Source organism: Pseudopipra pipra, chromosome 1 (genome assembly GCF_036250125.1).
Source record: "Pseudopipra pipra isolate bDixPip1 chromosome 1, bDixPip1.hap1, whole genome shotgun sequence".
NCBI lineage: Eukaryota > Metazoa > Chordata > Aves > Passeriformes > Pipridae > Pseudopipra > Pseudopipra pipra.
This window is the reverse complement of record NC_087549.1, coordinates 131447523-131475514: the sequence shown is the minus strand read 5'-3', so window position 1 is coordinate 131475514 and position 27992 is coordinate 131447523. Positions and strand designations below refer to the sequence as shown.

General features: G+C 39.9%; 1 protein-coding gene across 4 annotated transcripts in view; it reads right to left on the bottom strand.

Moving 5' to 3' along the window:
- CALCR (calcitonin receptor) overlaps positions 1–27992 on the bottom strand; it is a 157897-nt gene that overhangs the window by 20973 nt on the left and 108932 nt on the right. For all 4 annotated transcript variants that reach the window (XM_064677804.1, XM_064677812.1, XM_064677820.1 and 1 more), the window contains 4 exons: positions 27232–27344; positions 23901–23992; positions 18913–19039; positions 3389–3542 (listed from right to left, as the gene is read on the bottom strand). In XM_064677804.1, coding sequence (XP_064533874.1) covers positions 3389–3542; positions 18913–19039; positions 23901–23992; positions 27232–27344 — 486 coding nt within the window. The remainder of the gene's footprint in view (positions 1–3388; positions 3543–18912; positions 19040–23900; positions 23993–27231; positions 27345–27992) is intronic.

Here is a 27992-nt window from a genome sequence, read left to right as displayed (position 1 = left end):
TGGAGTATTGCAAGTAGAGTGAGCCACATGATGTAAAGAGACCTTTCTTCTGCTAAAAGCATTAGGATATTTGGCTCAACAAACTCACAGGCAAATCTTAAAAATACAATGGAAAGTCATCACTAGTCAGTTGCAGGGTAAGAAGCTCATGACTCTCTACAGCTCAGATTTCCAGCTGCAGGCTGGATGGGCTCTTCTCTTGTAAAGGGCCAAAAGGCCGAGAGTTATTGAGAAGTGAAGCACCAAGGCCTGTGGGGTGGTGGTAACAGGTATCACTGCAGTGTCCCACCAACACATGGGGATCAGTGAGTAATGTAGAGAAGGTGTTATCCCAATCATCCCAGGAAAAGATATGATATATCACTTTAGGTCATGCCAGGTCCTTTATAGCACAAACTGGCAATTATGTCAATATTTCCAGTACAATTTGGGAGGCACTCAGTTTTAGCACTGTCCAAATAAAGGATTCCCTTTTGACTTTTATATGGGTGAAGCTGCCTGAAGCATCCAGATAGAATGGACTGTAGCTGGATGCACACAGTTGGTACTGTTTTATTTCCCTGCACAATGGTGATTTCCTGACCCAGTGAAAAAGAAAAAATGAGAAACGACATCCCTGGTGGCAGTTCCCAGAGAAGGGTCAACTGATGGCAGCAGCCTTGAAATACATCTGTCCAGGTCAGATTCCATTTGATCATCTCAAACCTTTTGTAGAAGTTTTTATATTTGCTCAGATTTTTACTTTTCTTATAAAGCTATTTTACAAATGTCATTAGTGATTTTTCCAAATAAACTGTATCTTCTTGCATAGGGATTAGCAACAGCAATGAATAATGAGTAACTTCATCTTGTGTTGTACATTTGCTTTGATCTCTTGAATTGCAATTCAGAGCACAGTCTGCTCTGGTTGCTCTGTATTGCTCTTTGGAGAAACATATCTCTCTCCATTGATTAACACAGCTGGAGGTTTAAAGTTAGACTGTGTTACTACTGCTTCTGGAATTAGGGGAATTACACTGATTCATGCAAATTTAAGGGATGGCCAGATAGTCCTAATGAGATCATTTTGCTATTAATACTTTCTACTTTACTTAGGAGGTACTAATGATCACCTTTTTTTGTGGAAGTATTCATCTAGTTTCATAAAAAAGGCTGCAGACATTGTCGTTAAGAGTTGTGTTCATTTTTATTAACCTTTTCCACCTCAAGGTATCAGCACCCTACTACCACAGCCACCACTCTCTTTATTTTTTGGGCAGAGCTGCAGATCTAATGAGTATCTTATCAGGTAACTTCACTGAATTACCCACCATGCTGCTAGTGTCATTCTCAGCACTATTACAGCTAGCTTGTAAGCTTTCCCTGCAGGCTAGATGTCACAGTTGCATTAAATTGTATTGCCTAAATTGAACGTCACCAGAAAAAAAATACGCTAATGACCATATTCCTCTTGCATAATTGGATATATTTTGGGAAGCCTTATTCTGCAAAATATGAACATAGAAAAAGCTTTGTCTGGAAGGAAATGTTTAAACTGGCTCTTCACACGATTGCCATTTCAGAGCCCTATGAGACCTTTTATATTCAAATATTCTGAACTCTGAAAATTTTATGGCAGAACATCTTCTTGCTCCGAGAGGACTCAGCTATTTGGATTGACAAAGTCCAGAAACCTTAACTTGATTTATGGTTCTTCAGGAAGGTTGTCTTCATTTAAGAGCTGATAATGTTCCACATACTTTTAATTCCAAGAGCATGACTGGTCCCTCACTTCTCAGAAAAGATGCCATTCTCGTAAGAAAAAAAGAGTGCGTGTTGGCATTCCCATTAAAAAAAAACCAAAAAAAACCCCAAAACTCCAAAACCAAATTCTTACATGCTTTGAAACTGTTATCTGGCACTACCATCCATATAAACAAGAAAATCATGCTAATTTTCTAGGTGTCTAATGTAGGTGTCCAGAGAGCACTAAGCCTTATACCATAAGAGGAAAATCATTTACCAGACTTTTAAATGAAAATCCAAACAGAGGATGAAAAACTTTCCACTTTGCTGTTACTGCCTACTTAGGACCCAATACTGAATGCCTACCTAGCAGTTGAAGACAGTGTTTTAAATTTCTTCACAAGATTTAGAACTGGGTCATTTTCCTCTGATCCAATGATCTAATTATCTATATATATAATTATCCATTAAATCTAATAAAAATTTCCTAATTTTTATCTGTTTATGCTGTAAATGAAATAATGGTGAAAAAATATAACATCTCCAAAGAGAATGGAAAACAGAGTAAATTGTATCTGTTTCCAACTGGGATTGCATGAACATCCCTAAGTGCAATGGGACAGTGGATAAAGGTTCATAATTTGCTGCTTTGCTGCCCCATGGGAACTGGCTTACCAGAAATTGGAATGAGACCAGAGATTCATGGTTCCCAAATTGGTGAAAAAACCCTTCGTATTGATTTTCTGTCAACACCGATGTGGACTGGATTTACAATAGTGATTTAAATGTGAAAGAGACTCCTTTGTAATATACTGGTTGCATTTACGTGGCCATTTATTGGACCAGACCGTCCAAAGGGTAAATATCTGCTGCTGCTACCAATTAAAAGGCAAGGCATCCCTTAACGTAAACAGAAGAAATCTGCATATTTAGAGGTGAAGAACCAGAACTGGTTCCTTGGGCAATATGCATGTGACTACATGCAGTTTGCATCCACAATGTGTGGGATTGTAACCTCTCTCAAATAATATCAAGGAGATTTACTTATTGACACCTGTATGTTTCTCTGAAATGCTTTAGAGATCACTGCTGTTGGACAAAAACAGCCCTGATAGCAGAGCTCTTATCTACTCAGTAGGTAAAACTGAATCTTTTCCTTTAAAACAACATATGCAAAAATATATCTGATACTGGGTTCACTTCCAGAGAAATTCTGGTTCCCCTTTTTGCATGCTGTGTTTTTTCGCTTTGTGAGACATAGATACTGATCTTTACTCTTCGTCATGCCAGAAAAAATATACTTTATAGGTAATGTCACACATTCATGTTTTTGCATATGTGACAAAAACAGAGAGCTTCTGTTCAGAAAAGAGATATGCTTGAATAGAAATATATTTATCTTCCAAAGCTTTTCTTAACAGAACTTAAGCATTTCTTTCTGGAAATCCCAAGATGCAGCAAATACTGATACTGAGCAGGAGATACTGACTCCTGCTGTTTTTTGCAAGTCTCTAAGCTCATCCAAATAAATGCACTGAAATTTAGGACCCGAGAACTCAATCTTAAGGTATGATCTAGTGATATAAATACAACAATTCAGGTATATAAGTGCTAGAAGAATTCAAACATCTGAAAGAATTGCTACAAATGATAACATACATACCCCAGCCCAAGAGGTAATACCAGTGCAAACGCTGCTCTTCAGCAAACACTGCCACTACGATCAGTGTATGAAGATAAATGCCTTCGCAGAGCATCCAGAAGTAGTTGCACCCCAACATGTACTGATGAAAGAATTGCAGCACTTTGCAGCTTACCTGTTAGACAAACGAGAGAAAGTCAAACACTTGACCAGCATTTTGCATTTAGGTAGGCAAGGACGAATGTTACTGCTAGGCTATAGGAAAACAAAGAGGTTTGTTCAGCACCTATCAGTGAGAGGGATTTTAAACTTTTATAAATGAGATGAACTGAACAAACGGCCCTTACAAAATAGAAAAAAATTATCATAACAGCACTCCAGAAGTACCACATAACAAAAAAATTCCCTTCAAAAGTCAGTAATCTGATATTTTTTAGAACTGAAACAAGCAATTTGTTCTACATATAAAAGGAAGGCTGTGAAGACAGTAACATAGAGCTCCAGTTTAAGTGATTTTTTTATCTTCTGATCAAAATTTTCAGAGGTTTATTCAGGTGTCTGTCTAAGCCAGATAAACAGCATCCAGCTCTCAACTCGCTCCTTTGGGAAAAGCAAATGCTGTTGTGGAGATTTTTTGGGTAGGGTACCAGGGGTACTGTCTTTGACTCTGCGAGAAGACAGGTTCACTTCATTTTGACGAAATAAGAATTGACACAAGGAGCTAAATGGAGCTGGTGAAGTGGTTCCCATATGTGGTTCAGACAAGGTTGCAGACATAGATGTTGACAAGAGATTGTGGCTTCAAGATGCTGGGAAGCGGTAGGGAGATGGTGGAGGGAAGCATGTCATGTCCACTACCAGAGTGCCAGCTTGTGCTCCTCTTCTGAAAGGATCTCGTGTCCCTTCACTTCCTTGGAGAGGGCTATGGGTTACTCTACCTGGACTTCCTTGTCACCAGCACCCAGGAGGGAGAGGAGAAGTGTGTAGGTGTTACTGTGCTGGCAGAGACCCGCTGCTCCTGGGAAACACCACATGCTATCTGGAAATCTGATGTCAGAGCAGTGATGGACTGTATGGGATGTTGTTAGGATTTACTTGTCTCTTTAAAGAAATATTTTGGCAGCTCAGTGAGTAGAGGATTGCATGTTTTGTGTCCTCTGGACTGCCCCTCTGGACCAGAAAAGCTTGTGAGCCATCCAGTGCACCATCTTCTGTTGCTTAAAATCATTCCCAATTGATCGAACATGTGTATTTAGGTCTGTTTCAATATTTGCAATGCAGCTTCATGCTCATTAAAATATCAGTTTATTGATAGGTTAGTATATAGAATTCTGACAGGATTAGCTTGAAGGACTGATTTTTATTTTCTGGTGATTCATTATTTCTGTTCATCACACAGGACGGAACAGACTGTCACATCTTTTCTCCACACTGCGCCTGAACAGTTCTTAAAAGTATGTACAAAAAGGATTGCATACCCTATCCAATCCAACCAACTAGCAACCACCACCACCAAAAAAACTCCAAAAAGTATTTTCTCCTTTTTCTGTGGGCAATTGTATTAATTAAGGTTCTTAAATCATTTTTGGACTATTTTTCATAGGTGTGGGTCAATATGTTTCTTGCTCTGCTCCCTCATCCATGCTCAATGCAGCCTCCCATCTGGTGGCTGGCCTTTCTCCCTTCTCCCCTTATCGATCACCCATCCCTACAAGGGCTGCCTTGACTGACAGGCACTTCCCAAAGACCATACACACATTCAAGTGGCACAATCTCCGGCATCAGCCAGACACCCTGGCCTCTAAAAGGCCAGGAAACTTTCTGAGCCATCACAGCAGTTTTCTGTGTCCCAGGTTTGGGCTGAGACAGCACCATGTCCCCCTGTGGGGGTCTCCAGGAAGGAGCTGCAGGTCACAGGATCCATCTGTGAGCTCAAGGTATTGTTTCCCTGACGACTCTAGCAGGAGTGACTCGGGGTGCCTGCATGTTGCACATTGGCTGGTCCCACTCCTGCCAGAGCCAAAGTTGTCCCAGCAGTCCATCTCGTCACCAGGGCTCTAGAAATAGCCTCTCCTTCAGCCTGGCAGCTGGAGAGGAGCAGTCCAGAGACGGTGAATTCTGCAATAAATGCACAGTACTTTCTCAAATTTGTCATTTTAACTTAATGCTTTCACCATTTCATATTGCCTAAACTGAAAGAGAGATCACTGTGGAGTATCCTTGCTTCTCCATGCCAGCTGTATGCACTGCTCACCAACTCTGAGCAGAGAATGACTGAACATACCTTCCATTTGAACTAAGTCAGTCTTTGCTGGAACTTTTATCTGTAGCTCAAACAAATGCACACACAGAAAGTACACTCCCTGACAGCTACAGAGCTAAGCTTCATTTCCTTCATTTCCCAACATTTCTTTCTTTCCTGTATCCTCCATCTGAACTATCACTTGTGGCTTTAAAAATGAAATAGTTTGCTTATCTTTTAGAGCAATGAACAACATATGACTCTTTTGAGGAATTTAATCACTTCTCATGTAATAAGTTACAGAAATAAGAGTACCAGTGGCAAAGCATGAAGGATTGGTGTGAATAGTACTTTGATACATATCATATTAATTTGAGAATTTATCTGAAAAAGTTAGTATAAGGAGTTTAAGCACAACAATGCATTGAGATGAATTATGTTAAATTCATACTAATCAAAGGGCAATAAAAATCAGTCTTTGCTTTGGACCTAAAAAATGCAGCATGTTTCATCTACGGCAAAGTGATGCAGTGGAAATACTTTCCTACAATAAGGAAACTGTTTTTCTTAGGTCAGAGCATGTAAAGGAGATGAACCTGTTACTGATGAGAACTGGACTGGTACAAATAAGACATGATAAAGATAACCAATATCTTGGTGTACATTAGTTTTAATTGAGGAAATTGCAGAAATAGTAAGATTCATATAGTGTTTATTACAGAAAACAAATAAAATAAAACTGCAAGAGGATGCAGAAGCAAATCTCGCACCAGTTCAATGCTTGATAACTGATTTCTTTACTATAATTTATAAATGTTTACTGTAATCTATAAAGACTTGTATCTATAATGTATAAAGACTGATATCTTTACTATAAGGGTGGTGAGGCACTGAAACACGTTGCCCAAAGAGGCTGTAGACAGCACTGCCCTACACACAGTGGTGACTATGTAGCAAGGGAAAGTGTGAAAAAATTATCAGGAAAGCCCTCAAAGCCAGCTAACCACCTAAGAAAGCACCTCCTTTGTGGGTCTGGAAGGATGTCCAAAAATAAACCTTTTTTTGGCAAGAAACTCACCCTGCAAGCAAAGAGGCTGCCTCCTGCTACTTGTTCTCACTGCACTGATGGACACAGAAACTGAGAAAGATTCTTTACTGATCTGCAGGACAGCACCCAAGAAAAAAATTTCCTTTAAGTTCTCCTTCTTTATGAAAGTAACCCACAATGACCTTAAATTCTGGCTAACTCAGGGGCAGAAAGAGTCAACAGGAATACAGTCAGTCATATTCTTCTCACTTGCAAATCTTGCTATGAGTCATGTAACTCTTGCGAATGCCTCAGCTGCAGTATGCAAGGAAAGCACCTCAAAAGGATGCTGGAACATTTCCCAGAGAAGAAGGTAAACAATTTATTCTCCTTTTACCAGGAGGAGCTACAAATGGTGTCTGTGATGTTTTACAGGACATACTGGCATGTTATAAACACTGTTAATGTTCCAGTCGAAGGAATCCCAAAAGTCCATCTGCCTACACAGGACCTTGGAATTGCACACTAATGTACTTGGCATGCTGCTCTCCTCAGCCAATCCAGCACCCCCATGATCACATGTGCTTTTAATTTCTCTGTTAAGGTTATCAGTTTATAGCTCATGGACAGAAAACTGCACCATTAACTACCATCACTACCCACTAGGGCAAATCAAGACAAAACCCTCAGACTACATAAACCCCAGTATACTACCTTTAACAATAATAACAAAATGTAATACAAAATAAACTGCTAACTGTTTTTGAGCAGGTCATCCCAGTAATTCAGTCAGAGTAAAAGGTATGACTCAGTTTTGGTATGGTAAAGTCGTACAGACTCCTGTGGGTCCTCATTCTTGCGATGCTTTCCTTGTTGAAGGGACTCAGACTGTCACGTTGGGAGGTCTGTGTTTTACATCAGTCCTTGTCACTCCACAGAGCCTCTCCTATGGAAAGTGAGGGTGGGATAGCCCCTCAGTGTGCATAACAAAACCTCTCTTCTCAAATGCCCCTGACTGACATTTCAAATAAATTGATAAGAACAGGCCAACCAAGGTTATTGATTTTAAGCCAAGCCAGCTATATGAGCCATCAATACAACTGTGCACTTCTTTGTTTAAAGGGAAGTAAACATATTTGACCTCACTGTCCTCTTCACCTCTGGGAAACCTTCCCAGCACATGGTGGCAAAGGACCCTCCCTAAGGAGGCCTTGCCACGGAGGCCAGACATAATTTATTCAAATTCAGTTTGAAGCCAATACAATATATTATCAAACATTCTAAACTTAGCATTTTAAATGACTAGCTTCAAGTTTGATTACTGCTCTGCCTTAAAAATTTGTTTTTTTTTCTATTAGAACACTATTGTATGAAAGTATTCCTAAATTCCAAGTATCCACATGTAGCACAAATAAGCAACAAAAAGACTTCCCAAAGCAAGACAGTACTAAGTATTGTAGCTGTAAATCACTGGCTATCAGAAGTTGTACCATTATACAATGTATCTGCAATGAGTCATCCATTAAACTGTGTTCCAGTCAGAAACCTGGCATACTGGGGCTTGGAAGAAGATTAATGCTTTAATATACTTTTAAACCATTTACGGAACAAAATGTACACAGTGGCTCAGAAGGATGCTAGGTTTTGTGCTATAAGAAAGCAAAATACGAAATTAAACAACAGGAGATATTCTTAACAGCATCTGTGTCCATGTCTATGCTATAGGAAAGCAGACAGCCCAGAATTACATATTCTGGACAGGAATTAATACAGTGACATCTGCACATACTTGAGTCCCAGCTGCTGTAGTGATAGCTATCCCTGGGCTGCAGCTTCAAACTGCAGGGTTGAGCTCTGGAGGGGTTCCCGTGGCACATATGGCTCTGTCTCAATATGCAGTGGCCACTGGCTTCTCGCCTGAAGGATGCACCACGGCAAGTGTCATGCGGGGTACAAGACAAAGCAAAACACAGCCTTGTCATGCCAGATGGGTTTTATCAGCTTGGTTTCTGAGCTGGGGCTGCTGCAGGGAGGCAGCTTCTCAGGGAGGTATTGTAAGTATGAGCCTGACCGATGGAGGAGAGCAGAGAGGCCATCAGAGAGGGAGAGAAAACAAGGGCAGTCAGGATAGCCTAAAAAAATAGCACAGAAATACTGCAACCTGCTGTTCATTTGGACAGGATCTGCTGCCACCTTCTCCCAGTGGTGGGAAGTAATCTCTGATGAAAAGGGGTAAGACTGCAGCTATTCCAGGCACCTCTCCTCCACCATCACACCTGAGCAAGACCCACCAGGCACAGGAGGACAGGACAAGGCAGAGGCTACTCAGACGTATCCAGGCATAGCTGAGCTCTGGGCATCGTGCCCAGAGCCAGGCTGGTTTAAGGCTAGGTGGAGTATATTTAACAGCCAACTGTACTTACCTTATGTTTGAGGTGTAACCTGCCAAAGCATTTACCAGGTACTAGGTAGATATATAGCTTTGATGACATACCTATATATATTCCATGATTCAGTTAAATGCTCCAAGAGTTTTCTAATGATATGACTGGTATTTGTGATACTAAATACAGACACCCAATCTGTCTCTCCTGTAATCAAAAAGGTAACGTGTCAACAGAGATGATGGAGATCACAGTACAAATTACCTCATCCTAAAGGATATATCTGAAATAAGTCAGATGGATAGTCCCTGGATGCATCTTTGTCTATCTTTAGCATGGGACGACTAGGTCAGCTGTATGTATTTAAAAAAATGGTGTCCAAATGTAAAACATACCTGACCTTAAATGCTTACGAATGTTTTAATGTTTTAGATGCACTCAGACTCTGTTCCAGTGTCCATCCTGAGGAGATCTGGTGCAAGGGGGAGTCCCCAACCCTCTGAAGGACGTTGGGCCAAGGGGACACCAGAAAATTTAGAAGTCAGTGAGTTGGGTGTATGCAACCATAAGACATTCAAAGGTGAAATGGTGAGGAAAGGAGCTCAGTCATCCAAAGAACTGACCTATTTTGGGCTAACAGCTCATTCTGCCACCTAAAGCTAAAGGCCATGTACATAAGTTGCCCAAACCTTCCGCTTTTTGCCTCCTGCTGAAAGTCATTACTGTTTCTTCTTCCATACACTTGCTCCATGTGCTTGGCTGTCATTTGTAAAGACACTTTGACGCCCTTTCATTTATTTCTCTTCTGCTTCAGGCTACTTTGGTTTGGTCTTAAATATCTTTGAGAGACACAGGGTGGCAGGGTTGTGGCTAAAAACGGGCAGTACTGCTGGACTGCACAGCAGTCACTGAAGGGCAGTGAAATAACATGGATGGTATAAATTTCATATAACCTGGAAATCTGACTTCATGGTATGGATGTGCAGGATGAAGTAGCCCCTGTAGAGGAATGAGCACTCTTCATTTATTTACCCTGACCTATTTTAGCCACCTGCATTAGAGTGAGGAGAATGGTCTCTTGAATCGAGACACAGCTGCCTGCACTGGCAGCACTGCCATTTAAACAGACAAATCCCAGTGAGGAAAATTGGAAACATTCTGGTACTGTCCCTCTGAGGGGAATTCCTTTTAGAAGAGTCCATCTTCTGAAGGATTTTGAAAAATCTACTTTTTGGACAATTCCAACTCAAATTTCTCATATCTTAGATACAATCTGCTAAAGGCATAAGGTAAGGAAACTTGGAGAGGAACTCCCAGTTTGATTTGAATTATCTTGAATTAGTAGCTGCTCCTACATCAGCTAGGTTTCTAGACATAATTGCTTCATATTCCCACAGAAATATCAAAACTTAAGCTCTTAAATGTTCTGTTCATGTTGGAGGCCTTGTATACAACAGGAGTTAATTAGAGGGTGCAATGTGCATACAGTATAGCACAGAAGCCATCAAAAAGGCAATTGTTAGCATTTGTATTTGTTGATCTGACATTTAAGAAGTGGCTACTTGACATTTTTCTATGCCTGTGTTTTTAGGAGCTAAAGACATATCATCTATTTACCTTTCAGTCTCTCAGATGCACTGGAGACAGGGCAATTGACAGAAACTTATGGTCTCTCAGGTCCTATCTCGCATTTTTAAGTCATCTTCACTTTGTCATCTCTCCCATCTCTTGAGGAAAACCAAAGGGAAAAAATGATAAAAAGCCTCGGTAAGGCATGGAGAAATTAGTGTCAAATTTAGGTCAAACACAGCTCCACATTGTGGAAGACTGATAGTCTTTTAGAGACTGCTATAGCTCAGATCAGAAGGTAAAGTAAGTATACCTTTCTTGACCAGCAGTTCTGGAGGCATGTCATGAATTTCAGCAAATCTGGAATGGATTCACCCATTTGGCATACAGCCAGCGTGTGCTTTGCTTCAACAACCTCATGTAGAGACACCAGTGGTTGCAAATGGCCACTGTGGCTAAACAAGAGAACCACAGCTGATGACAGCAAGAACTAGAATGCTGAAGTTCTGCTGATTTTGGGAACAGCTGTCCTGGGAATGCTCGCTTTTCACTGTCACAATGGCAGAGCTTCAGGGTCCAGAGATGGTGCAGGTACATAATGATTAGGCAGAATGACAGGTTAAATCTGACTTCTCACAGAGACATTTCAATCTGCAGTTTGGACTTGTGCTGGGTATCCGGTTGCAGGTTGTACCTGAGCAGAAAAGATGCAGACAGAAAATCTGGGAACAAGCCCCAGGACCTGATGCCTTCAGCTTCTGGACAACAATGCATTTTTCATGACAAAGTCCTTTCTGGAATCACATTTCTGGAAGAAACAGCTCTCTGGCTTCTAAGTAAGAGGCTGCATGTAGGGATCCCACTGCCAAAATATCATCCACAGGATCTGATAGAGCCTAGGTTATTTTAACATGAAATACCTTGGGACCAGGCTACATGAAGGCTATCATCCCTCACTTCGTGATGCTGCAATAGTTTTGAAGAAATCTCTGCCTACTAATAGATAGCCTACTAATAGATACAGCTTTAAAAGAAGAGCAAGCAACTGAAATGTAGCAGAATAATTCCCGAGGAAACTAAGACAAGGAAAACTTCCCCAGAATAAATACTTATTCTTAGACTCTTAAGCCTCCTTTTCCCTCTCCTGATGCCAGCTGTTAATTTGATGGTGACTTTCCATTGAGAAAGCAACCATAATGTTGTTGAGAGAGCTCAGATCTCTCTCAGAGATGGCTACTGACTCCTTTGCAGCTCAGATTTAGTTGCTGACATAAACAACAAATACTCTTCACAGAAGTGTCATTTACAAATGCTGTGAATGTCCTTTAATCATCCATACTTCATATTCTGGGCATGGCACACCATGCCAGATTAATGAACCTAATGCCACCAGGATTACATGGTCCTTTGTTTCCTTCATTACTCTGAGAGTTTTGAGAATATAAACAAGAATATAAAGACCTTGGGAAAAATGATGGGAATTGCTGCACTGCTTCATGCCATTTAGACACTGAAAGATCTGTCTTAAAATGAATGCAGCTATTCTTTCAGCCTGAAAATCTGTGAGAATTCTTTGAATATGGCTGGTTCTGAATTCACAACATGCCTTAGTCTGCATTAATCTCAGTGAACCTTGTGGGAGGGGGAGGACTTGATCTTTCCTAGGATGGAGGAAGAAATTCTGATTTACACCTCTATTACCACAGTGTTAACCAGTGCAGCCCAGTGATTTCAGTGAGGGTGAAACCGGTGCAGCTCCTGCCACAACAGTCCTGACACTGACCATGAGCTTACTGCTGGCAAAAACTTCATTTGCAAATGATTCACCAGCATACAACGAACTCATACTCTTAAAGGTAAACACATGTTAACTGAAGTCACAATCATTCTGTGCTCCAAGGAAGGTCACACTGCCCTCTGCTCACATGCACAGGACACTGTCAGTGATCCCATGCCAGCTGTGCCTGGGTGCCAGAGCTGGAGAGCAGAATGTCCTGTCCCTGTGCATCCTGCACAGTACTGCTCCATCTTCCTTGTCCCTGCAGCTTAGCAGGGCTGGACAGGACTAGTGAGGGAGAGTCTACACAGAAAATGCTATTAGGTAAAGAATTATACCCTGAGAAGTGCAATTCTGCTGATACCAGAGAAATGCAATGACATCAGGAGCAACTGTCCTCTCCATGGGTCAGTTTGCTTTTGTGGATGAGGATATAGGCACATAGAGCAGGAATTTGCTTTCCCTGTCACCTCCTGCAGTTCTCCCTCCATAGGCACATGCACATCAGGAACTGTGCTTGCTTGCACCACTCAGGCTCAACCATCACAGCTATAAACCTCAGAAATGTGATATAGTGTTTTGTAGTCCAATTAAAAAATGCTCCTTAGCAAGGACAACTTCTCTCTAATCCTGAGGATTAGTGCCCAACCTTCCTTTTCTCACTCTTGTTTTATTAATTTCCCAAACTGCCATTGGCATCATCCTTTTTGTGTTTGAAAACAACACAAATTAAATGGATCTTAGAAGGATGTTAGTGACTACACTACTTCCTGTTTCAAATAATAGTTTGTGACTCTTCTGTCCAGGTAGAGCATTTGCTATGTCAGGAAGGAACATGTGCCAATCAAACACTCATTGTTCTTTTCTGCTTTACTGATGAAAGCTAATGACACTGTCACAGAGGAAATGGGAGATATGAGCTTTTCTTCGTGTACCTGCTCAGGCAATGGAAAACTAATGGGATTTATTTGAACATGTCAAAAATTATTCTGAAGCAAAGTCTAAAGCACAGGCTCAGTCCTTTGCTTGTAAATGATGAATTAAAGGGTTTAGTTCACTTGCCCACAACAGGCACTTTTGCTCCCTCCTTTACTCTGGAGCTGAACAAAAAATGCAAGAATTTCACCACTGATCATGGTGTAGTGAGATATAAATCTGGTGGAAAACCTTTGATTTCAACAGAGCTTAGCATGGATGTAACTGCAGACTGACTTTGGCCCTCTATGATTTACAGGAAGGCAAGTAATACATTTTATGAAGTCAATGTAGAAACATAATCTGCAAAATCACAAAATTTGCACAACTTGTAAACTCATGAATACACACTGGGCCTGGTCTTACCAAGCCTCATTCCTATACTAGATGAATGAGAAGGGCAATAGTTTAAACAGATAGATGAAGGGCTCCTAGGCAAGATTATGAAAGCTTTCATAGAAACACTGACCCTCTGCTAGAGCAGAAGATACACTAGAAGGCTAAGGAAACATAACAGCTAAACACTGGTCAGTAATTCTCTGTTAAGCTGAAGTTTGGTCTTTGATTACTTTTTCATCCAGATAATACTCTAGAAAAGCTTTGTGTCATCTCTTTGTGGCTAAACTGGCTGCAGAGTCTCCTACAAGTAATCTAGTGGAAGCAGGACAGAAGAACAGATGGACTTAGATGAAAGACTAAGGAGATGCTTTGAGAGTGACAGGAAAGCTCTGGAAATAGTTACATTAGTAAACAATCAAATTATTTAACAAAATGGCACCTCCTCAAGCTCCACTCCAAGTATAATACATGAAACAATTCAGAGGATTGAAGTACCCTTTTCTTTTGTGGAGCTCCACCTTTGTTGTTTCCAGTTGGGGTTGCACTATGGAGACTCCTGGGACAAGTAAAGCAAACATATGTCACACGGGGCAACAGTTCTTCCATTTACCTTCACTGCTATCAGCTATTAGCATCTGATTTGTGAAAAATATATTTTCAAACCCCCAGACTCTGCCAGGTTACATCAGAAGGAACTGAAAGCAATAAGAAATGAGAAGGTAATATTTGGTAAAATACTGGTAAAAGTCCTAAAATTGACACTGTTCATGAAATGCTGAAAATCCCCTTTGTTTGCTTGGCTTTCATTCCCTCTTTATCCCTTTGAGAACAAGGGAAGTCACCAGTATCGGAACCCCATAAATCACAGTAACTACCCTTTATACACTCCTTATCTGCCCACACAGTTTTATTTCTACTGTTTTATTGTAACTGTGAGAGGAAGAAAAAGTTAATACACTTGGGCAGTCATGGTTTTCACTTGAACTTGTCAATGGCGATATATTTTATAATGTTCTAGTGTCCATCGGTACACTAGATTTTTTAGTATTGCTACTATCATGGACTTGCTTCAAGACTTTAATGTTAGTGGACACCAGTCTTTGTGCTCTGCTCTTCATTTTCTCTTGGTCTAATTAATAATGCTGAGTGGGAAGCAGCCAAAGTGGTGTCTCCTGAAGGCTTGCTTCCTCCAGGAGACGGGTTTCGGGCACTACAGATAACCAACTTTGTCATCCCACCTCATGCCCACAGTGATAGAAATTTTAGTGAAATGGTTGTGAAGGGCACAGAGACACAAAGTGCATGCTGCACTATTGGCTAGAGTGGTAAACTAGCTCAAGATATTTAAAACATATCTACATCTACACAAGGAGGCAAGAACAGGCTCCAGCCTCTCATGCTCCATGTCCAAGAGTTGAGTTAGTTATAGGTGCCACCAGGAGAAAATGAAATCACGCTGCTTGTAATAAAACAGGAATTGCTTCTGGTTCTTCCTTACCATCTCTGCTGCCGGACCCATGTGAGAGGATCTACAGATACATTAAGGCATAAAGAAGCTGTATGACAATGAGATGGGACTTGACAGTGAGACTGGAGAATACCTGAACATATGCTGGGTCCTTGCTCTCTGATATACCATGGCCAAGCATGAGAGCCCACACAGGGCTCATAGGAGCTCCCTGTGGAGCACTGGCCCTTGCTATGGCCTCTATAAAACTGCAGTTGAAATATAAACTTTCACACCACACAGTGCCAGAAGCAAGGGTGAAACTACCACATAAAAGGTGAAGAGGCAACAGAAGAACCTGCAGAAACAAGAGAACAGATATCTCCACCAGAATAGGAAAGTGAAAAAAATATAGTAGGATCTGTTAAAGTTTTTATGGAAGAGATTCTAATTATTGAGGCATTACTGATTTTTGATTAAACCTACTCCCACCTACAAACATATTTATATTGGTGCCCATGGAGCTGATCAATTGCTCAGTTTCTCATTAGCAGAGCTGTCCCTTCAGTCATTAGCTGTATCTTCCTTTACCTCCATCAGTCCTGAGTATTAAAATTACTAGTATTGTAGAATACAGAAAATGAAAAGCATAGATCTGATGTGTAAGACAATATTAATAGATTAGGCAGCAAGAGTTTTATTTATGTTTCTGGAGGTTTTAATGGATAACATAATGTGCTGTTCACAGATCATCCTTCTACTGTGGGTCAGTCTCATTTAAGAAGGTGATAGACGATAACTCTTCCTATAAAAGCTGCTCCAGTAATAGTGTAATTAATGCAGTTCCCAGTTCAGATAAAACCTTCCAAAACAGCTCATATCAACTTTTTCAGTAAATGTAAATAAAGGTTCATACATGTTTCCTGTTAATTTTTGTTTAAATGTCCCTGAACCTTGTCCATTTCTCCTTTGTTTCTTGCATGACCACCTGGGCTTGCATCTTTTGCTTCTATCATTTCAGATCCAGATAAATACAATGGAAAGAGAGACAGAGGGAGAGAGAAAATTATATAACCAGTAAACACAAAGTAAAAAAGCAAATTACGATTATCAAAGACTTACCATTTTATGTAAGCAGAATGATCATCAAAGGATTTAACTCTGTGCAGTAAACTATATGGGAGTAAGGATGCAGTATGGACTCTCCTCATGTAAATGATGCTTTGTATTGTCTCACATCTTTTCTGTTTGGATCACAGGGAGAATGTTCTATCTTGGTGTTAGGGAAGAATTTCCTCTCTTGCTCCTCCTGACTTTTCTCTTTGTTATTTAACAGACCCTTCTTTCTTCTTTCAAAATTATATGGATTTGTTGATATCCTCATAAATTATGTATCACTGAAAGTATTCTCCCATGGCATTGCATATTTAAAATCTATTGTGAAACTTTAGGAAGGAAAAGAAATGCAGGAACTATTGGAGTGAAAACATATTTATTACTTTGCAGAATAAATACCACCAACCTAATCTCTGTATATGCCTGTTACATGAGTGATATCTGTGATTGTTTGAAATTCCTTCCACACATTTCAGTATTTCTGTATATACTGAAGGTGAGAGCCACACATGTGAGTCTGTTAAACTCAGAAGATGCACAGGTGGAAAGTGGATAAATGCAGCAAACTACTGGAAATCAGAAGCAGTAATCTTCAAATGGGCTTACTAAAACAGAGTGTGCAGTAGGGATAGAAATAACCCAACCTATAAAGCCTTCATTTGCTCTGTTAATAGGCATCAACATAAAAGTATTATAGGAACTTTTAATTTTTTAAACATTTTAATCATCAATCCTTTAAGTCTTCATATACTTATATGAAGATTTTGTGTAATTTCGTCACATGCTAAAAATTTGCTTCTGTCCATTTTCTTTTCCCAATCATGTATTTACTAGTTTATTATGTTGCTAAAATAGCAGAGTACACTTTCTAGTAATGTTGGGAGACTTTGAATCTATTAACAAAGCACTTCACCTCCTTTTTTTTTAAATTTTTTTAAGGAAGGGAAATCTAGTATGTGAGGCAAGAGTGTACCCTCATTCCATACTTGACAGAAGAATAAAAATGAGAGACCACACATCTTTTGGTCCCAAGTTTTGTACCTTGCCTCTAGACAGCATTTCGCTGCTGAGTCAAAGACATGCAAATTTTGATTGGAAGAAAGCTCAAAACAAGGGTTTTGCTCATCAAAGCATCTGCTTAGCCAATAGCTGCAGCCAGGTTTGCTAACACAGCTGTATTTGTTAATACCAGGGGAAGGACACTGCTTGGGTGATTTCCATGACTATATTCAGCACTAAGGCTCCTCTTAATATTCTGGCCAGAGACCTGAAAGCTGACTGCATACATAAACCTCCGCACCACTCTGGGGCTCCACAGCCTCCAAAGGTAACAACTGATGTCACTTTTTACACTATCTGTTGCCACAGCAATGGAGGTCAGGGTTTTCATCAGGTGATGCTCAGTGGGCCAGTACCTGTTCTGTGGCTACATGGCTCTATGGAGCCTCTGAGAGCTTTGTCACTGACTTCACTGGCGTCAACATTCCACTCCAAATAAAGATCTAGACCAATGACACTAGATACAGTTTTTTAAGGAAATCTTAGAGCATAAGACTCCTTCCTATGGCCTCAACTTTTAGTTTAAAGCACTTCAGAAATCTACTTCTGTTGTCAGAAAGTATCATTCTTAACCCTGAGGTAAGGATTTTACTTCAATTTACGTGCCTGATATCATCTGCCAGCTTTTTATCTTCAAATATCAAGAGTATTTTCATTGCATCTCTTGCACAGGCTATGTGCATATGATGCTATGCAATGAGGAGAAACAAAATGTGTGATTTTTAAATTACTCTTCTGCTCTTCTATTTTTTAATCTCCAGATGGTCCTTGAGACTGGTGATATCTTCTTTAGGCTACATATTTCCTGCTTCAATTAGCTTACTTAACCAGAACACATCTGAGAGACACATACATGATCAGATAGTATCAGGTGCTAATGTTCAACCGCTTTCATGAAATTTGAAGATAAATGATTGAATCATAATTGAATGACCTTATTAGAAGACAAGCTGATCAGTGTTAATATGAAACTTGAGATTCCCACGTTTGCTCTAATTTCACATTGGCTGGGTCTGTTGAAAGGACAGCGAGCACAATGTGTTAGGGAGCAAGATCAGAGCTGGGTGACTGAGATCTGCCACAAATATTTATCAGCTGGCATATTTATCAGAGGGGCTGGCACAATTTGTATCACTACCTAAGAGCAGTGAAGGAAACTAATGCTTTGATTTACCACCTCCCAAGAAAAAAAAATGCAGCATACAGATCTTTATGTGTGTTATTTTGAGAAAAGCCCCATCTCTCTCCATCCTGTCCCTCCACCGCATGTGTGCATGTGAGGAAGGACAGGCGGTCACTAAGGGCATCTGTTCCTTCAGGGGCTTTGTTGGGAAGCATCACATAGTTACTGCCGAGAGCAGTGGGGATCTGACACATATTTGTATGGATGGGCTGGCTGGAGCAAATCTGGGGCTTGTTCCAAATTCAAAGATTTTTATTGCTTGGTGAAAGATCTGAGCAAGGTTGAGTGAAATTCTCAGAATGCGCACCCTCCGTGTGTGTTTCACCAGATGGATATCGTTAACTGATGAATGGGGATCCTCTGCTTTGGCCTGGCCACAGTGATTTTACTTGGGTGTTAAGATGGAGAGGAGTCATGCAGTACTTACGGGATCCCTTTTTACAAGGCCCGGGTTAGGGACAACAGCAATGAGGTGGGCAATTGTAAACATGGAGTTCAGCACATATGAAAAAAACAAATTCTTATGCAGTGTTATCCTTTGACAGCTGAGGCTCCTGAAAAATATGTAGCACATGTCGTAAATTAGTATTTTTCTTCTGATGTCACTTTAACAAGCTCTTTCTGGCAACAGTCTCTCAAGAATGCCTTTTGGCAAGGCATAATTGGAAAATACATGCCTTGCATTGCAACCATAACCTTTGACAAATTTTTGGGTTTGTTTTTACACCTGTTTAGCACCACATGCTTTTCAGACCATGTTGTAAAGAGCTATCTGGCTACATTCTCAGCCCTTGATGCCTTTCTTTATTTATGGTAATCAAGCTATTAAGCAGTGAAGCAGAACCCTGAGAATTATTAGATGCGCATGATACAAGTAATGAACATCAGAAATACTGCTTTATAAGTAACCGTTCCCTGGAGACCCAATTTCTCAAATACTCAGATGAAGATTATTTTCTACTTCAGGAATTAGTGGTGAGACAGGATGGGAAATTTGGGCAGGAATCTCAAATTACAGGGGGATTTGGGTTGATATCCTGCATGTTTCTAACTCCAGCTGAGATCTCAAACCAGAGGAGGTTGTTTTCCTGCTCAGAAGGAGCAGAAATCTTTTGAAATGACTGATTTTGGGGAGGATAGGATTTATGCTGTTGTGGGTAGCAGAATTTCACAAGAGAAGTTTGCAGAATTCTTGTGAAACCAAGTCATGACTGCAGTTTCAGTCCTGAACCATCTCCCTTTCTAATTCATGCCCAAAACCTCATGTCACCTACTCAGATACCCCTGAGGCAGAGAAGGTGGCCCCTGCAGTGCTCCATGCCCCAGAGCACAGTGCCAGGCTGACAGAGGGTGATTGCAGAAAGGCAATCACAGAGCTGTTAGATAATGCTGTGATGTCTGTATTCAGTGATCACTGAGAGCAAGCAGGCAAAACTGCTAGGTAAAAACCAGAAGTACTGCTGTCTTGCTAAGGCAAGCTTCCCACTCAGAACTAGGAGTCTTTTGCAGTTTTTTGCCGTCTGGCACGGAACACAGGCTGTAACTTTCTGATTCTCTGCATGTCGCGGTCAATGCAGAATGCACTTTCCTTTAAAACAGAGGGCTAATCTAACCAAATGAACCCTTTTCTGCTTATTTTGCTTGTTTACTTAGTTATTTTCCTTTTTTAGCTCCTCATTTATCTGCCACTTATTCTTCATTCTCCTTACACCTATTTTCTGAGTCATTGCATGGAATTCTTCCTTTAGCTTTAGGTCATCTTTCTGGTTATGGTTATGATCATTCTGCAATGTTCACCACGTTTCTTGACCTCCTTATTTACCAAGACTTTTTTTTGGTTCAGGATGTCCATGAGATGCAGGTCCTGGTGGATAGGAATGAGAGTATCTCTTTACACTTGTCCTGATTTTATGACATTCCATTAAGCATCAGCTAATGGCAAATGTTGAGCACCAGATATGGGGCCAGGTGCACTTTCAGTTTGGTTCACTGTAGAACAGGATATTGTGCAAAACAGAGTATTCTTTGGAGCTATTTTTTGCTATACTATGTTCTTGTGCTTACTCCACCTGTATTTGCCCCCATCGCAAATCTTGTCTGACGTTCCTTTTCTGCTCCTAAGCTCTGGTGAAATTTATTCAGTCCTGAGTCCTTCTCCCCATTCTCCATCACTACACTTTGCCTATGCTACTTAACCCCACTTTTCCTGGGACACTGTAACATGGTCATCTCTTTCTGCCTTTCTCTGGCAGCCCTGAGAACAGGATTGGTGTGACATCAATCCCCTTCCCAAGAAATAAAAAATTCCCTGTTACTGGGAGCAGTTTTTTCAGCTCCTGGCCACAGGCATGCAGATCCTTGTCTCTCCAGCTGCCTTTCTACATGGCTACAGATACAGACAGTCTTTTGTGATAATCTCAGCCAGGTCCATGTGTCTCCACTCCCATTCCTGTCCTTCCTCATTTCTTTGCTTGACTTTTGGCAGTCTTATTTATCTATTAAATTGGACTATCCTTCTCTGCATATTGCCATTGTCTGCTCTCCAACCTCCTTTCCCTGCCTTCCTCTCTCAGTTTTACTCTTTCCTCCTTTCCTCTCAGTATTCCCTGTCCTTTTTTCTTGATGCCAGCTTTCATGTTAAAGACACATCTGGATTATCAAACGCATGTTTCCATACCCTCACTTTCTAATTTGACCTTCAGTGTTTGCCATCATAATGGCATCAGCACCTGCCTGACTCAGTCCACACCAACAGGAGAACATTGTAACAAAACCCAAACCCTTACTTCATTCATCCTTTCTGCTGGTTTTGACAATCATCTGCAATCTCCTCCTTCTCTGACCTCTCTTAGTTCTCTTCCTGGCTCTCTTCCTGTTCTTAATCATTGCTTTGTGGTGTTTTTGAAGGCTCCTTGGCACTGCCTCCACTATCTTTCTGTATGCTCCCTACTGTGCTTCATTAATCAGTATGCAAGAAGGCACAACTAAGCCAGTTATCTGTATCTAAAACTTGTGAGTTTTTTGTGTCTCTATGCTTCTATCTATTGTCTCTTTAGAATTTCAGAGTCTCCTATGTTTTTCATGGTTTCCCTTTGTTTCATATTGATTCTGTCTCCTACATGTCCTTTGACAGAGGTAGGTTCTCTTACCTACTCCCAGTCACCCTTACTTTTGAGTTCCTATCTCCACTTCTCTATTACAACTAGGATATTTTGACTTTTCTTCATAGAACCGTCCTGTGAATCTTTAATTTCTTCTCATTCATGAATACTGAGAATACCAATTTTCACCCCCAGACACTTATTTTCCATCTTCTAATCCCTTGTTTAGTTTTCAAATTATTTTCATGCTTTGTACCATGTTCTCCCTTACCCCTGAGGAAAACTCCCAACAAATTTCCACAGATTACCCTTCCACCCATTATCCTTTTCCAACTTCTGTTAAAAGCCTTGGTAACAATTAACTGCAGGTGTATTCATAACATACCATCTATTATTCTGGCAAATCTAAACTTATTGTACTCCCCATCTGTCTTTGTACAAATGCCTTTGTTTTATTAATTCAACTGGAAGTGATTTGGAGCTAGGACTCCCTCTTTTCTTTTGTGTTTTATCAAATAACATAATGAGGTCTCAGTTTGCAAGTACAGAAATATTGCAATAATGTGATGATACATGTAGCTATTAGACACTCTATTTTATGAATACTCTGTCTCCTGTTATGAGTTAGTATTGCTTAGTGATGCTCATCACTACTGTTTCAGTATTGCCTTCTGAAAGCACTGCAACATCTGTGATGACAGATCACTATGAATCTTGATGTCCCAAACTGAAATGAAAATAAATCTCTGCCAGGGAAACAGCAATCCCTGCAAGTTGTTCATTGCTGCCTCTACAGTCAAAGGTTATTATACAGTCCTGAAATCATCTCTTGCTATCTGATTGACTGTCTGATTGACAGTTTCCCTTCTATTGAAGGTCAAATAATCTACTGCTGTCATAGCCAGATGTTAGAAAACAGCTGAAGGTAACATGAGCTGTGCTCCCATGCAGCTTCATTCTCACTTTCTTATGATTGTAGCTTGGTCTCCTCTTTGTCTCCCATTTTGAAGCACTTTGTTTTAATTCCTTTCTCTACTTCTTCCTGTAACCTTTGTGTCATGGATTAGTCATGGAAGGGGAAGGAGAAGTGGAGGAGGAAAGAGAGGAGGAGGTGTGTTACTATTTGGAAGGCTGCTGCAAAGACTAGTCTTTTCACAAAGCCTGGGACTCATCGGGATCTTGCGTTGTCCATGACTCAGAGGTAAGAGTGAGTCAGACAGGCTGACCCTGCCTCATTTGCCACAAGAAATCACCTTTCTGGTCCATTTAGGGCACCTTATTTGACCAGATCCTGTCTTTACTGTCCCAAAGAACTCATGCCAGGTTATAGGGTTCCAAGTCCGATTAAATTGTGCTCTTTCCAGTTTCGTCAAAGCTATGGTTTTGTGGTCTTTATCTACTTAGATGGGAAGAGAATTCATCAGTTCACTGGGAAGAGTTTCTAGCTACCTCTGTATCTGATTAAGGCATGTTATCACAGGTACTCATAAAATTGCCTCTCTGGAAATAACCAGAATTTACAACCTGTATTTTGGATCCACCTATTTTGAGTTTGCAATCTTACAGACTCTTATAGTCTATGAAAAGCCCAACCATTTAATTTTCCTGTGTTTCCTAGACTTATTCTTGGTGGTGGTGCTGTTGGGAGCTTGATCTTTTACAACTCTTCCTGTCTGACAGCTGAGGCACAGACATCTAATTGACAGCAGACAGGTTCACCAAAGAACAAGATTTAAATGCTCCAGTGAAACTGCCATGCAGTAGCTGCAATGCTTTCAGTGAGTATCAGTTTAGTCTCTTTTAAAGTTCTGATACAGCACATCACTGTTTTTCCTTTTAATGATGATGGCAGGCTGCACAGTACTGTCAGATTCACTCTTAGGGCTGAGTCCTCTAAGAACCTACTCAGGTCAATAGCTTAGTCCTTCAGTGTCATATGGAGGTATTTCTGTTCTTCAGGAGCTTGGGGCTTCAAGCCACTGCCCTGTGCAGTCACTGCACCTGACAAGGTCTGCACATGCTTTTCAAGGAACAACTGGCAAATGAAAGGCCTTACTCCATCCCCAGTTACACCACTTCCTTGTGGGCTGCTCTTTTACACCAGTCTTGACAAACAAAACAGCATGATCTTGGCTGCACAACACTGGGAGATGTCCCATTGGAGAGAGGACCCTGTGCTGAGATTACTTTACCAGCATTATCTAGAAAGGCACTCAGAAGAGCTGCTTCTCACTGCCATGTCCCCTTCCAAGACTTTCTCTGGTTACCACTTGATACCCCTCAGGAAGGAAGAGTGTCTGCAAGAAACACTTACTTGAAATAGAAGAAAATTGCCAAGGAAATCAACAGGGATGTTATAGACAAAGCATGGCCAACGATCGCCATATAATAAAGTATGAACGCCATCTGCAATTTAACAAAATGAAAAGGCAAACATGAACAATTTGAAGGCACTTGGTGTTTTTTTCTCATTAAGGAAGAATCTAAAAAATCGATCTCCCATTTTGCATTTTTCTTTCAAGCATTCTTTTTCTATATATTGTTAATGTCAGCAATCTATTAAATGGAATGACTCACAGTCTAATGGTAAGTGCTTCTTACACGTGTTGATCCGTTCCTGTTACACTGCAGGAACTGGTGAGATCTCTGCTCACACTGTGTGTCACTAACTTTCCAAGCTCTAGGAGACCACAGCAGACATAATACATTCAGATTTCCAATATGCCCAGGACAAGTATTGCAAAAAGAGCTATTAAAGAGAATAGCTTGCTGCAGGATTGGTAGAAAGCTTTTATGGGTTGAAAGCAACTTAAACAACAGGGATCAAAAGCTTAATGGTCACTTTTTAGAGATGAGTCAGTAGTTAACTGTCCTCAGGACTCCTGTTAGGGCTGGGTTTTTGTTCAACATATTCATCAGTGATCTGATGCAGAGAAACCTCTAAGTTTCCAGGTTTTACTTAGGTCTTCCAGATAACAGTGAGGAACTCAGGGCCTTAGTTTCTCTGCTGAGCTTATTTTCTTTTCAGTTCTACTTTATTTGTTTTACTTTTGCTATGCATGACCATTTTCCCTCTTTTCAGTGAGTAGAGGAATTGCTTTTAGCAATTCAGCCCTAAGTTTTGCTATTCACTTTTTTTTTCTGGTGTTTCCAAGTAATTTTAAACTTTGCCTTGAGAACAAATACGAAAACAATTCAGAAAATTAAGACATTCCTTTTAAGAAAGGTGCACATCTTCTTACATAGTTTGGTCTTCAGTCATTTTACAACTTTGGAATAAGCTTCTACTTTCATTGACCTAGGTGGTGGTGGCCTGAGTCAGATTTAAACCAAAGTCACATTTACACTGGTCTGACCACGTAGAAGTGACATGATCTGAATTTAAATACCATTCACCAAGTTAAGGAGAACTACGCATATTAACTGCAAATACCCTAGGTCTCCTAGTTTTTCTTCACAAAGACTAGCCACTACATTTTTAGTGAGTGCAAATGCTTGACAACTTATTCTGAGAGCACCAGCAATCCCAGAGAGGGCAGACCTGAGAGTAGAGAAGACGATACAACTTTCTGAATACAGAGTAGTGGGAGAGGTTTTTACCTGTGTGCATGTGACATTTCTTCCACTACATACTGTATGGTTGCTGTGTTTTTTCATGACATTAAATGGATATATTCTTAAAGCCTGAATTTAATTTACAGATGACCTGTTCAAAAGTACTGTTTTCCTGCCTATCCTGTATACAACCCTTAGGCTGAAACAGTTAGAAGTAGGAAAGGCCTCCAGATAGCTATGTGCAACTCTGTGTCACCCCAGAGGACTCTTGGTTATTCAATCTATCTAACTTTCAGCTTACAACTGCTAAATCAACTGTGTATCTGGGACCCAGAACTGCATTTTTGATTACTCCATGTAAACTTACTACGCCAACTGCTTAAAAAAGCTTTCAAAAATAGCAATGATGACAGATCAGAATGGGCTAAACTGTCAGCTAATAAAGTATAAGGTTTAACATTACATTTTTAAACACTGACCACAATTTTTATTTTTTTTTAAATAAGCTGTCTCAAAAGTATAGCATGTTGTTATTTTCAGTTAACTTCAAACAAATAATGAACTATTTTACTAATTTTGCACTCCTTGAACTAGCAACCTGTCATGTCCCTTTTGACACACAGGACTTATAACATACTGACACACAAAATTTTTAGTTTATTCAGATTTTTCATGCTGTTGTTTTTTTGTTCCTGTAGAATTCTTCCCTTGAGGCAAGAGAATTCTCTAGGAGTAATACTTTCTACCAAGCTAATTATATTATGTATAGGTATGTGGAAATAGTCTACAAATTAAGTGCACTCCTGTTTTTTGAGGATTTGTATTAAAGGTCATAATCGAACTTGGCATTTCTGTGGAGATAAATTCTTTCTGCATTTTCCATCATTTTTCATTTCAGAAGAATCATGATGTGCGTATAATTTTCCTTTCTGTTCTATGTGCTCTTTGCTTGAATGATGTTCAAAATTGTTCTTCTAGAAGACACGGATAATAGGTAACAGAACTAAATTTTTTGCCTCCTTACATGTGCCAACATCTGGAAAAATTATATTTTTATGGTGCTTCCATTTAATGCCTGTGAGCTCATACCGTTACTGTTATTCTTTCCTTGTCACACAGGTGAGCCCCATTTTACCATGATGGTTCCTCATGCTACAAAAACCTTTAGAATTCATGTCCTGCCTAGTCCAGTAGACTTTTCCAAGGCTCTTTGGATCATTACTAAATATAACTACATACTGCTTTTTGGCTGCATAAAAAAAGGTCCTCCAACACAAATCCCAAATCAAATCATGTCTTGAATCTTTTTCTTCCATGATTCCAAATAATCACAAATTATTCTGTCACAAATCTGTAATCAGATTTTCCTGGAGCTCCACTCATATTTGAGAAATATGTTTATTTTCATGAGCTTCCCTAACTTGATTTTTTTTAAGCTTTTCTCAGATTTCTCTCTCTTTATTTCTTTTGGTTCTCTTATATTTAGTCCTTCTCTTTCAGCTTAGCAACTCAATTTTGGAAATATTGATGCAAATGCTTAATTCCTTATTGTAAATAGTCCATTGACTTCTGTGAAACCATCAAAGTTAAATGTGTTCACGCTTGTAGATTTTTCTGGATTAATGGTACCTTCATAAATATTTATTTTGAAAGAGAGTGAGTACAGGGTAACATTCTTTGCTGAAGAAAAATAATTTTAACTTACATTAATATTACCAGCCCTGCAGAGAAGACATCAATAGCTTAGAATATTATTGTTACAGAAAGCAAAATTGGGATTGTAAAAGATTATTTTATAACTGTTGGACAATTAGGGAAAATCATAGGAATTAAAATGCATTTGAAAAATATTGCAAAACTTGTCACATGAATTGCTACTAAATGATGCACCCCACAGCAAACCTATACTTAGCTTTGAACACTCATCAAAAAAATTTAATAAGCTAAAATCACAAGAACAATGCTATTCAAACCTTGTGCAACAAATAAAGATGAAAGATAGGGCTATTCTGTTCTCTGTCACACGTCTTACTGCTAGCCCAGCCCAAAACCACTGTCAAACAACCACTGTCTCTTTAACTTCATCATACCTTTAGTTTTTCAGAGGTGAAAGAGTTGCACAGGGTGTAATTGGACCAGGTTCGGTTGCTCTCAGGATGGCGGAACCAGTTTCCAGTTTCATCACAGTATTTTGAAGCCCTCTCTGATGAAAAATTGCAATAATAGTTATTTTAATGTATGCATATTACACATTTAAAAATCTATTAAAAGGAATTACTTTATTTGGAAATAACATGTCTGTGTAATGAAATCCAAATGGTTTTCAACCTCTGCAATTAATATACATCTTGATGGTTTGTTGTTTTGGCTTTTATTCTGAGATTTATCTGGTGGTACACTTGTTGTTTATCTGTCTCCTTTCGCCTTGAATGAGTATATATCTAAGCCTTCATTCAAATGCAATTATTTACATGATAATAATCCCTTTAAAGAGGCTGTTGAAAGCTGTCTAGGGAAGAGAAAGTAACCTCAGGCACTGATGTGTGCTGTGTCTGTGTCCCCCCAGCCATGCTCACACTCCTGCTGGGGAAACTCTGGATGCTGAGGTACAGATGTCGTTTGTAATCACCTGTCAAATTTTGGACTGGTTCCTCGAGCCTTCCCTCAAGCATTAGCCAAAAAGGAGTCACTGGAAGGTTTGCCCAAGTAACAAGGGCAGGATAAGATCATAAACTTAAACTATTTTATATTTTCTTAGATAGTGACACAGACATTTATGAAAAATATGTTTTTCAAGTCTGGCTTTTAAAACAGTCAAAAAAGTCTACCTTGACTTTCCTTTGCCTACTCT